At 52.0% G+C, this 12,450-nt stretch overlaps 3 protein-coding genes across 3 annotated transcripts; 1 reads left to right on the top strand and 2 right to left on the bottom strand.

The window, feature by feature from the left end:
- Window positions 1-212: 212 nt before the first annotated feature.
- FIBRA_07764 (uncharacterized protein) lies at window positions 213-4,793 on the bottom strand (the record flags this gene model as incomplete). Its single annotated transcript, XM_012329431.1, has 9 exons — window positions 213-599; window positions 651-997; window positions 1,048-1,243; window positions 1,298-1,757; window positions 1,807-2,177; window positions 2,243-2,356; window positions 2,424-2,932; window positions 2,993-4,487; window positions 4,668-4,793. The coding sequence occupies 9 exons, from the start codon at window positions 4,791-4,793 to the stop codon at window positions 213-215; spliced, it is 4,005 nt and encodes a 1,334-aa protein (XP_012184821.1).
- Window positions 4,794-5,266: 473 nt separating this feature from the next.
- On the top strand, window positions 5,267-6,513 carry FIBRA_07765 (uncharacterized protein; the record flags this gene model as incomplete). The annotated part of the gene is made up of 3 exons (XM_012329432.1): window positions 5,267-5,743; window positions 5,796-6,141; window positions 6,194-6,513. The coding sequence occupies 3 exons, from the start codon at window positions 5,267-5,269 to the stop codon at window positions 6,511-6,513; spliced, it is 1,143 nt and encodes a 380-aa protein (XP_012184822.1).
- A 67-nt stretch (window positions 6,514-6,580) lies between these two features.
- Window positions 6,581-7,186, bottom strand: FIBRA_07766 (uncharacterized protein; the record flags this gene model as incomplete). The annotated part of the gene is made up of 4 exons (XM_012329433.1): window positions 6,581-6,727; window positions 6,780-6,934; window positions 6,990-7,113; window positions 7,166-7,186. The coding sequence occupies 4 exons, from the start codon at window positions 7,184-7,186 to the stop codon at window positions 6,581-6,583; spliced, it is 447 nt and encodes a 148-aa protein (XP_012184823.1).
- Between the last annotated feature and the right edge of the window lie 5,264 nt (window positions 7,187-12,450).

The following is a 12,450-nucleotide window of genomic DNA, read 5'->3' on the forward strand; positions in this document are numbered from 1 at the left end:
GCCGCCCGCCCTCCGCCTGCCCAATCTAGCGGCTATTGGTCGGATCTCGATCGACGAATGACACACTTTTGACAGGCTAGAAACGGGGGAAATTATTCAAAGGGTATCGAGGAGGAAATAAATACATAAAGCCTATCCGTAGAACAATGACACAAACTAAAGATACGCGACAGTTACATTATACCGCTAACCCGTCCCCCACAAGTTACAACTCATCGGCCGTTGGTCGGCGCACCAGGTCCCAATGAACGCGCAATCGTCTTGCGCTTGTCTTCCCAAGCCCTCAGCGCACGTAACAGCTGCACAATCTTCTCATGCTTCCCTTGCCGAATGTCGTTAATGCTGACAGTACCCATCTTTACGTCGTTGTCCAGGAGAAAGTCGAACAGCCTGAACAGTCCATCTAGTTTCTCGTCGTTGGGTCCAGATGGGAACGCGCTGTCTGGAACCCGCGGGGACGATGGTTTGCCTTTGATATCCTCCGCCAGTCTGAGGAGAGCCAGACCACCGAAAATTGGTCCAGCTGGATCTGATAATTGTAATGCCAATGGTAAATGAGAGTTCGCCCAATCGATCAACTCAGTGTCAACAGGTCCTTGCTGAGGTAAATCTCAGTTGAAGTCGCAAACCATATAATCGCATCTGCTCACCGATTCAGATTTAGAAGTGAGTCTCCTCAACTCCCGCGACGGTCTGGGTGGAGCCTTCCCTGAGGTGGCCAGCTTCGGAGATCCAGGTTCTGAACCAGCGGTTGATATCGTGTCATTCGTAAAGAACGACTCCAGCCGCGCACGTTCAACTCCACCCTTATCTTTCGCTTGCACACCCATAAGTAAGACTTGTGCGTCCCTTTGAGATAGTTGATGCGGATTCTCAGCACGCATCGCTCGCTGAGTGGCGGCGCGGGCCGTAGGAGAGGGTGGTCGAGGCGCGGGATTCATGGCCTGCGCAACAGCCAGAGGAATTGTAGGGATATCACAAGAAGAGACAACTAGATCTATCAACGAACAGTCAGGGACCAAATGTAACTTCATGAAGTAGACATACCGCTGTAATCTCGAGTGATCGTGGCCTTCATGAGTGCCTTCATCCACTCACGGACAACGATCTGATCTTCTGAACTAAAGCAATGCGTCTTATCGCCCTCGTGGATGATCCGGAATCCATAACGGCCAGGATCGAGGTCTTCATCCATGCAGACCTTGTAGCCTTCGATGTTTACGTACGCCTTGATCTTGCTTTCCTGATGAGACCCGGAACATAAGCACCAAATCCATCCACATACAACAGGGCCTACCGTCTTATTCTTGCTTCTAAGGATATATAGATGCGGACCTTTGAGCACACAGTATCGCGCTTTCCACGTGTTGTACCGATCACCCCTTTTACGCATCCAGCCTTCGTGGTCAGGCGTTCCGATCTGATCCAGGATGCTCTGACCTGGCTTGAGCGCGGGTGCGCCTTTACCAGGAGAAACAGGCACCACTGTGGCCTTTGTAGGACCCACTGTAGATGCAGTCCGCTTGCGCAGTACCGCGGGGTCCTCCTTATCTTTAGGCTTGTCGGCCTCCTTAACCGGTTTAGGCTCCTTCTCCTTACTCTCATTCACCTCTCTGATGGAAGGGATCCGCTGAGACTTCTCTCTGAGGGTCCCGTCGGCAGTCGACGGACGCCCCCCTGGCTTCTTTTCGCGAATGCGCGAAAACGCACTGTGCTTCTCTTCCGGGGACTTCTCCTTCTCGTTCTTCTCCGACGTACTGGAACTTTCATAAGTGCGTTGAACCCTGGAATGATGTTTAAACATACCTGGAAAGCCTCGGGGGCGGCTTCCGGCTTTTCCCACCCTTGCCTAGCGTTCCTGAGAAAGAAGTCCCGAATAGACTCAAGCGGTCCGAGGGCTTACGTCCGTCCACACTTTCCCGTTTCTTCGATGTCCGCCTATTAACAATGGATGCGCTCTCATTTGAGGGCTCGGACTTGGTGTCCGTGGGCGAAGCAGCCGTCGAGACAGGCGCGGATACAGCGGTTGACGCGGTTGGTGGTGACGGAACGGAGCCTGTGTCTTTCGAGTGTCGGCTCCCGCTGTCACTGATTGTAGATCCTGCCTTGACTGAACCCGACTCGCTACGCCAAAACCGACGCTTCTTATGTTTGGAATCCGCCGGTAACGTGTCGCTCTGTAGTAATTAAATTTTATTGGTGAGTGAGTGAATATCCACGTATCATGCAAAAGAACACTAACCTCGCTCATCACTGCTCGTTCCTCATCCGCGGCTGTTGTGCCATTAGTAACATCAGTCGTGGATGCTATGGCGCTGTCGCTGGGCGAAGGCGACAGAGCAAGACGACCAGGAAGCTATTTCAAGTCGCAAGGTCAAAACAATCAGGATCATCAACAGTCGTAAAGGCGCTAAGGATCTCACCGAATCTTTTCCGTTCATGAGCGATGGCTGCAGTCCCAAGCCGAGACCCATAGTGGCAGCCTTTCGTACTTCGACTGAGCCGCTCTCTTGTTCTTCGGCAGTAACAGTAGTCTCAGCCTCGCTCGTAGGCCATCCATTCTTCGGCTGTAAATCAGCGGTGTGTGGTGCCTCTGAGTTTATCATAGACACAACACCGGGACTAGGGAATCCCTGAGCGCTCGGTGCGTACAAGGGGGAGTAAGCCCATGCCGAAGATGCCTGGGTCGGTGCCGAGCTCTGCATGCTGGCGGAATGAGAATGAGAGTAAGGCAGCGAATTGCCAGTTTGTGAACGTGGCGTCATCACGCGAGCGGGCGTGTGCGACGGAGACTCGAAAATCGACGACGGACGACGGAGCTCGGTGATAGCATTGACAATGCGTGCGCGCTTGCCGAATGCGACGATCCCGATCTCGGTCTTGAGCACGTTAGCATCAAGCTCAAGGAGGACATCACCTGTGATCTCTTGTTCTAATTTCAGACGGTTCGGTCAGAATACGCAGTAATCAGCATTTCGTAAGCTGAACACACCAATGAACTTATCGCAAACGCCTTCGTCAAAGCCTTTAGACTTAAGCCACTCAATCACTTGCTCAACTGACCATTCTGAGGGATGACCTTCCGGCCTTTCTTTCTTGGCATCCAACAGTGCTGCACCTTTGGCGTCTGCTGAATTCCTATGTGACGTAGCAGGCGTCAATGTCTGTTGGATGCCGGCGGAACCCATGCTCATAGAACCCGCGAAGGACGAGGCACTGGGAGAGGGCAATGGTGAGGCAAAAGGTGCGTCAGAAACGCGGATTGCACTGGGTGTAGGAGTAACCATTTGTGGCATGCTTAATGTTGAAGCTGAGGCGGCCTGCGTCGTGAGGGGAGATGCTCGTGTCAGAGGAGGATACGATGTAGCCCTTGCGAGAGCAGCAAGTCCTCCCGTCGGGGGGACTGCAAGACTAGTCTCCGACACAGGGGAAGGTTCGTCAACCTGAACAGCAGGGGACGCGGGCTCGTTCTCCTCGACTGGATTCGGGTTAATTTGTGCGTCCGGGAATGTAGCCCGTTCCGCTCGAGCTGTAGGAATCTCACTTTCGTCTGCAGCTGGCGACGGTACGATAAACTCTTCCGAGGGAACGATGTTTGCCGTGCTATCTCTTGATCCCTGGCTACGTAAAGGCAGCGGTTGCTCGGTCACTGTGATGACTGGTGGCGGCGATCTACGGAAGTTCATAGTTGCACTCGCAGATCGCGAGTGCCTTGACGAAAGGCCAGCCGCCTCCTGCTCTTCATCTTCTTCCGATATATGTGAATATTTGACACGACCCAAGCTGGCACTACGAGGACTCGAGCTCTTCTGCGGAGGGCTTTGAGAGCGACGAGTGCGCACCACCTCCTCGTCGTCACTCTCGTCACTCACTTCGACATCAATTGGCGGCGCTACTATGCGCATCGGCGTCGTTGGATCCGCACTTGGTCTTAATTCTTGCCTAGATGTGTCTCTTTCCTTTGCCTCTCGCTCCTCATTTGCTTGTTGCGCCTTGAGCGCCAACTTCGTTCGCGCACCTCTTGACCAGCCGAAAGCATGCTCCTCGCCATCTTCATCCTCTTTATCGGTGTCTTCAGCTTCAGAGTGGTCTGTAGACTGCGAGTGGGAGCTCGCAAAGCTAAAACTCCTTGTCCCGTCATCACCTCCCCGCCCTAGTTGCTCTATTGCTTTCTGAACGTCGGTCATTGTTGCCTGCATCATCTCTCCGCTACCCCGCCCGCCTGTTTCATTGCTAGTCGTTCCTCGATCGCTTGTGGATATCTCTTCGGTGCTATTGCTGAGAATGGGGTCTGCAGTATTGCGTATAGAGCTTGGTGTGCCTGTTGAGGGGTTTGTGATCTGCGTGACAGTTGGACCATCTACGGTGGACGACGAAGAGGAGCCATTCGCGCTGCTTGCGGTGGCACCAACGGACGACGTATTCGGAGGAATTGAGGAGGTGTAACTTTCTGGAAATAAGCCGACAACTCCAGCAGAATTGCGTCCCTGGAGAACGAGAAAGGAGTGTAATGTGGTCAACATCAGGCTGGCGGTGTTGGGAAAATCCAGTGGGAAGATAAAGACAGCAGAAGCCGTTCAGACCATAAGTACGATGGTCATTTGGGCACAAAACAAATACTGTCTCCTGCGCTTGAACCTCCTGTAGACAATGTTTAATTAGCTTACCTGCCACCAGCCATCGCCGTATAAGTCGTCCTTCTCAACCACCTCTATACGTTCGCCCACTTTGAGAGCAACCTCATCCGGATTTTCGGGAGTAAACTCGTGGACTACGTATACAAATTGAGGCATGGCCTCTGCTTTGTATAGTCGTATATCGACTCGCGCGATTTAATGTGTATGGTGTCCGAGTTAGATGCCAGACGACGTCAGTCTTATCCAAGAGTGAAGATGAAAAATCAAAACAGAACGAGAGTGCGAGATAGCAGACGAGAAAGGAGAACCAGAAAGAGGGTCAGCTGTGGACAATGCTCGGGCCAGTCCAGTTGCAATATGGGTGCCCGTTGGGTTCCCGGGACGTTCACGCGTCACAAACAACCCGAGGATTCGGTTGATGATTTCCTCCACCGCTAGCCTTCTTTTGGAGATGTTATATCTTCATATGGTAGTATACAAGGGATGTAATAATTGCATCGTAACAAGCTTCAGTCAAATAAAGGTATGCTAAGATTATTTAGTAAACTCAGTAAATAGCTTTCAACGAGAACGAGAACACCAGACACACCAGGCTAAGCTCCACCTCGCCCAAGTCGGTCTAACTGGTGATGTCCTCTCGTCGGTACAATACAGTACATGACCATGCAGCTCTTCGTCTACACCCGGACGGTACTCGTGTCAAGAACGCTGATGTAAATCAAATTTCACGCAGAGGCAAATACTCTGTCCGCGATGTGAGAGGCAATTGGATTGCACAGGACGCGGGGGGTCTTGGAAGGGTAAAGTTGCGACGGTCCATAGCTCACTTGGACCATGCGGACGACAGTCATGAGGGCGAGACACATGATCTGGCTGGGGCTGGGTTGACACAGGGCGAAGACAAGGAAGACACCACAAGAGACGGTGGCGATGACACCCTAAGAGATCGTCGGGCGAAGAAACGACGCAGATTTTATTCAGATTGGACTTTTTTAGAGACACCTGGTGGGAGTACAAGCAGTACGACGCCCGCCTCAGCGCCCGCTGGGCAATCATCCGTGATCCAAGACCATGTCATTCACGAAGAACTGCTAAAGCCCCCATCCGTGAGTCGCACTTCACCCTATTATACCTAGGAATATTCATTGTACTATGCAGGACCTGCTGAAATACATCCACTATTTTGCAAGCGCATACTATGATGCCATGGGACAGCTTCGCGATGTCACCAAAGATGTACAACAAAGGAAGATGGCAAGAAAGTTGGCTAGACTGCAGGCCGGCGGAGAAGAGCAGTCCCAATCGGAACAGAATATAGAGACAACGCATAGACGATTAAATAACGACGATGTGCAACATGACACAACTGATGAGGAAAGCAGCTCTAGCGAGGATGAATCGGACACATACGATGATCACCAGTCTCGAAATCAATCCCGGTTGCAGCGCAACGACAAACCGAATATGTATAAGGCGTTTGACGGTTCAGCTCTTATGACAATTGGTCAGTTACGGGATGCCTTCATGGTGTGTTAATTGACAGGCTATTTGTTCAGGCATGCTTGTGCAGGAACATATTCGCCAATTGTTGCAGCCGTCCATTCCAGATAAATGGGAAGTGGACACGGCGGCATTGGAAGGAGCGAAGGCACTTAATGGCCGTGCAAATGGTCGGCGCCGTCGAAAACCAAAGGGATTATTCGGTTCCGATGAAGACACAGCTGAGGATGGAGATACCAGTGACGAAGATAACGAGGGATTTGAGAACGTCCATATTGAAGGAATCGGAAGGGAAACCAGAGGTGTCGACCTCCCACAGTTCGAGATACCATACGAGGACAATAATTCGGAGGACGAGGACTACACACCCGATTAGAATATTGCAATGCCGATGTAATTAGCCATGAAGACAGAGACATGATCAATTCACTGCTAGCTCTAAGTTAGCGGAGAGTACCATCCTCCCATCGCTTCAGGATATTGTGCTGGAATAAACCCATATCGTCGTCTTCAAAAATTCGCAGCCTTTGCAACCTCCGTTCACGCAGCTTGTTTTTGGGCAGCATACCAGACACTGCTTGCCGGATTATCTGCCAACAGCATGAGCTCAATGGATGAGAGCCCGATAGTCGCAAGACACACCTCGTCTGGTTTTCGAAGCATCATATCCTTATACTGTATCTCTTTTAATCCACCCGGAAACATTGTGTGATGTCGGTAGACGAGCTGCTGTGACTTATTCCCTGTTACCTTGATCTTTCGTGCATTCGTCACAACAACATAGTCCCCGCAGTCCGCTGCCCACGAAAGAGTTGATCATGCCGCGCGAGGTAGATTTAACATGGTACACACCACTTGGGTCAAAAATTGGTTTGTGTTTGCCCATGAGTACAATTGCAATGCGCTCCGCTAGCTTTCCTAGAATCCTGTCTGAAGCGTCGGCGTGGTGCCATACTCTGGCGTACGCTAGAGCAGTCTGTCAACTTTCATTGAGTATAGTAAGCATAGAGTACTCAGAATGAACTTACGTTGCCTACGACTTGAGACATTTCTCGCGAATTCGGATGAAAGGCCGGGACGATGTGGCGGACGGAGAGTGAGCAGACGCGTCAAGCGCTCATTCCGCGACTTGGCGTCTTCGACCTCCAGCTAAAGTGTGGCCACCGGTGCCTTCACCCCCGTAAAATGTCGGGGGAGTCTCCAAACCGTTCAAACTTGGTTGATATGTGGGTGCTATGATGGACGAATCATTTAGCTGCGACTAACAGACCACAGAACGTATCAACACCTCCATTCTATTCTCTCTGGTCACCAGGAAGGAACCACGCCAGAACAAGTTTCTGAATATCTCAAACCGCGTGTTTCAAAGCTTGGAAATGTCTCTACGCCGTTTGGAAAGCCAAACGGCGCGTCCAAAAAAGAGGTCGACTCCGGATCTGTGACACTGCGAGATGGGGTTGTCCTTCGCGTTGAACCTGCCGACAAAGAATGCGTCTTCGCCATCAGCTCCCACTTCCAAATTGACGAGGTTGAGGCTCTCATTCTTCTTCGGTCCTTTCTATACAATGAAGGACTTCCAGAGCGTGCGGGCACCGGAGAAAATGCCAGCCTAGTAGAGGAACTTGTCGAGGCTATCACCCCGTTCTACTATTCCGAACGACTGTTCGTTCTGCGCGCGCTCATTCCTCTCTTCCGCGCCAACGAGAACGCGAATGACCCGGCATATGCGGCCACTACGGAGTTCCTCCCCCAAATCCTCTCTGATGGCACAGCGTTCGCCAACACCCTACTCAAGGAGTATGTGCATAAAACTAAAGCCACCCTCCCGGAACAGGTGAGCGCGGACCCACGAAAGGGTGCCGCATGGGCCCGTCAGAACGCGAAGGAGCAGCTCGTGTTACTCGAAGTTTTGTTCTGGACGATGTGGAGCTACGTGCCCTGTGATGGGCCATTAGTGGTTCATATATTCGAAACCGCTTACGAGACTAATCTTGGGTCAGTCCAGGAGATTTCCTCGCTATTACTGGATGACGAAGGCATGCAGCTCCAGCGTGACTGCGCAGCCCTCTGGATTCTGCTTACCATTGAGGTACTCGAGCTGGAAAGGGCAGCCGAACCAGGAGGCATAGAGTTGTCTATGGACACAAATATTTACTGGGCCTCTCCGGAATCGCTGAAGAAGATCCACGAGCTTATAATGTCGCACACAGACAGCCACTACGCGTGTGCATTCATTGCATGGGCATTCTTATTATCTCGATTGGTACAAGTCGCCTCAGACATGGAGGAGCTTCCGGAGGCATACCGTAGCTTCGTGGAATCGCTTGTGCCGCAACCCGGACGATCAACATATTCCAAAGATCGGGAGCCGACTCATGTATTGATGGCTAGGACGTGCTTAGACCCAGACGCTGGATTGTTCAAATTGATGTTCAACCTTTTAACCAGTTCGCCGATCTTCGTGACCGCAGTTGCCTGGAAGACCGCTTCAACGCTGACAGACCCGAATGCCGTGGCGTATCGCTCGGTACTCAAAGGTATGACTCCTCGCTATTGCCTAACAGAAGCAAGCTCAATTGGACTTCACAGGCCTCGTGATTGCAGTCGTCGAACTTGTTCCTGTCGAGCTTATCCCTGACTTTGATTCCCTCGTCGAAGTTTGGATCGCATTGTTTGGCAGGAGCGAAAGCAAGTCCGTGGCGGGCATATGTAGACAATACTGGCAATCTGACTGGTCACAGGGTGTCGCTCGCCGCGCAATCTTCGATGTCGCACGTTCGAGGTTTCCTGTTCAGGTCAGGCCTCTTGTCAGACTGTTGCGCGCTATGAGCGCTACGGGATTTTTGGACACCGACGAGCTCTCTACTGCCGATCACGCCAACGAGGGCCAGGGTCTTGACGAAGATCGCGAGATATGTGCCCGACATGTCTTCTACTACCTCGATCAATTGCCCACATACACGCAAGTCATTTCAGCTAGCACATGTACAGGAGCACATGCACTGTATGAGAAAATACCAGAGCGGCACGGATCCTCCTCCATGGGGGCTGGCTTGGTCTATGCCAATATGCGACCAGTAAAGCTACCAGGTGGCACGACACTTCCAGCAAAATCCATTGGTCGTCTACTCAGTGGAGATGGCGCCGATTTACTCGTGGTCTCGTGGCAACTTGAGCATTCCGGGTGGAAGGTTTTGCTGGAAATTTTGACAGACTATGTCAATCGCAGGTGCATGCACCCTGGTTCCGGCGGATCTTATCAGAGCATCTCCTTCGCACAGCGTGGATTGCACCGACCGCTTTCACTCAAATTGGAGGATATCGGAGTTGAAATGGACACCAATGGAGATGAGACTACTGTAGTGCACATTCTCGACCTCATGCGCAGCGTTGTGCAGGACAACCCTCTACTGGCGGAGCAATTACTGGAGACCTTGGAGAATGGTGACCCAGTTGTTGCCCACACTATGGTTGAGGCGCAGCCCCCAGATCTCGTTCAGTTGGCCACCATGATCCTGGAGGAAGCGCTCACCCGATATTCTGCTCAACCAAAGGTGACTTTGCGAACCCCTTTGATCACTTCAGCGATGAGTGTCCTGTCTGCGCTGGTCGCGCTTCCCAAGTACTCCAATCGCGTGTGGCTCTACATGCGGTCAACGGCGTCGTTGTTCGGGTCTGAAAAAAGCGTCGGGGGTGCCTCTACTGTTCTTGCTGCTGAGCGTCTGACCGGTCATTACACGATGACGTTGGCACTCTTGCATCTGGTCCAGCAGCTTTTTCATGAGGCGTCCTCCTCTGTCCTGGCTGTCCTCCAGCATACACCCCGCTTGCAGCAGGTCAAAGAGGAAGTCTTATTGCGCGCTGCGCGCTTCGTACATGCGGAAATATGGGTTGAGCACATGGGTTGGAAATATGTCCAGTTAGGTGATCGTTTCGAGATCGCCAAGCGGGTCTCCTCATTCTACACAGAGATCTTTCAGCATTCGCCGCCTACATTGAAGGATGGTCCATTCGTGACGCTGAGTCAGACTATATCAGATGCGTTTCTCTTTAAAGCGACGACATCGACTATCACACCCCTCGTGTCCTCCTTGACATCTGGAGGAACAGTGCTAGGAATGCTGTATGCTTCGCGCCGGTTTGGTGACGCCAGGCGCTTGATATATCTCATGGAATCCCAGCTGTGTCTGACCCGGCTCCTCCTCAATTTCAAGCTGTCTACGAGCAAATCCAGCAATCCTTGTCTTCTAGAGCAGACTCTATGTGCTAAAGTCGGTGGTAGCACCGCATCATTCGACAGAGGTCCATCTAGGGTAGACCCAATAGACGCTCTCGCTCGCTATGCAAAGGAAAGGAGTATGGGTGCGCTGGTTCCCGTGGAGGCCATGCGAGTACTATTTGCCTTGTGCTCTTCATTGTCGACGACTCAAGGATCCCCTCCTACCATTATCGGTCATCTCTCAGATCCGGAGGCCACCGTCCTGTCATTGGTTCGCATAGTGCAACATCCTTACGATGACCCTCAGCTGCGTAATGCGGTGTGGAACTTCATCACTCTAGCGATCGACAAAGAACCTGCGCTTGCGAGGTTATTCGTCACTGGTAATTTCCGAGGCCCGGTGTCATCAGTCAAAGGCAAGGAGAAAGACTTAGGAGAACCCTCCAAAACAGTGAGTGCCGTCGGTGTCGCTTGCGATATGCTTCAGCAATGGAGGGAATTGCTTGAGCTCAATCCCCAGCTGTTGGCGTCACTATTACGCTTCCTGGACGTGGTCTGGCAACACATTCATGAGCATAAGCAGTATCTGGACCCATTACGGACTGACTCACCTCTATTCACACATCTGGCCGCTATCGCTAACGAAGAGCTTGGACCGGCTCCGGACTATAAGACGCAGGACTATGTCGAGCTTGACGGGGGCCGCCGTTCTGATCTTCACGAAGCCGTGTCAGCACACGCGTATCGGACCATCGTCAAATCTCATGCGCTACACATCATCGCTGTGGACATTCAGATGCACCTTCAGGGATCTGTAGACACTTGTGCGAAGAAACCTCCTAGCTACAGTGCTCTGGAGGAGACGCTGAAATCGGAGGACCAACTTACAGAACTCGTCTCAGAAGCTGCTGCGAGTTCTTATGATCCTACTTTACATGATGAGCTTGCAGACCAAATCAAGATTGACTTCCCGACGCTAGTAATGGAGTATGTGCAGATTCAAGACCCGATGGTAGAACGCGAATACGGGGACAGCTTTTCCTATTCAACCGCATTGCTTCAACTTCGTCTACAGCCATATGCAAACGGCGACCTTGTTCTCGATGCGGTCGAAGCGCACAAGCGGGTAACGTCAATCAACCTCAATTTATCCCTTACCCAAGTACAGACAACCCTCACAGAATCGTTGCAATTCCTCTTGCTCCAAGTAGTCCCATATCTCCGCGGGAGCGCATCTGTTAGATCCACATTCCTTGCCCTGGCTGCTTCCATATCTGGAAATCTTTCTGCAGAAAAGCGATCAGGAGACATGATGTCCAGTGTCCATCGCGCAAGGCTGTCTCTCTTGCTTGCTCTACTAGAGGTCGCTTGGTTTTCTACAGATGAAAAGGGGAGTGACGTGGAGCATTTCATCGCGTTGGTACAGAATGTCCGGGGCGTCATTTTGAACGGCTCACTCCCACCTGCGAAGTCTCTCCGAGGCCAGCTGACCGTCCCGTTCCATCGCCAGCTCTTGCAAGTTATTTACTTCTGTGTGCGGCATTGTAGAAGTCTCAGACGACGTCCAAAGGCCCTCAATGCTGAGCAAAGGTTGTCTATCACAGCATTACTCAACGCAACCCTTGCTCTCGTTATCGAAAATCTCCGCATCGCCTTTGAATCAGCAAGTGCTCGATTGGATGTAGACCTGGACCAAGACATGGAGCTCATGGTGGCCGTCTTCGAGCAATGTACGCGCGTGGACATCAATGAGTCTCCCATGACTTGGTTGGCGCGTTGCCAAGAGACTGATGTCATTCGAACCAGCCTCCAACTGTTCAGTCGAATGGATCTGGTAGGCCTCTCGGACATTTCCTTGCTCAGGTCGCGCAAAAAACCGCTATATGCAACCCACGTCCTCATGTTCCACATCGCGCTGGCAAGCGTTCGTTCATCCGCGGAACGACTTGCGAGCGAAGGGATCCTCGCAGCGTACAGCGAGAACGGGCTGACGCGCGCTATCAGGCAAGGATTGATCGAAACCGCTTTACCGGAGCTTCCTGGCGAACGCAGTCCAGCACACCGAGCGTATTGCTCAATGCTAGCGGTTGGCGC

Source organism: Fibroporia radiculosa (assembly GCF_000313525.1).
Source record: "Fibroporia radiculosa TFFH 294 genomic supercontigs, scaffold16192, whole genome shotgun sequence".
Lineage (NCBI taxonomy): Eukaryota > Fungi > Basidiomycota > Agaricomycetes > Polyporales > Fibroporiaceae > Fibroporia > Fibroporia radiculosa.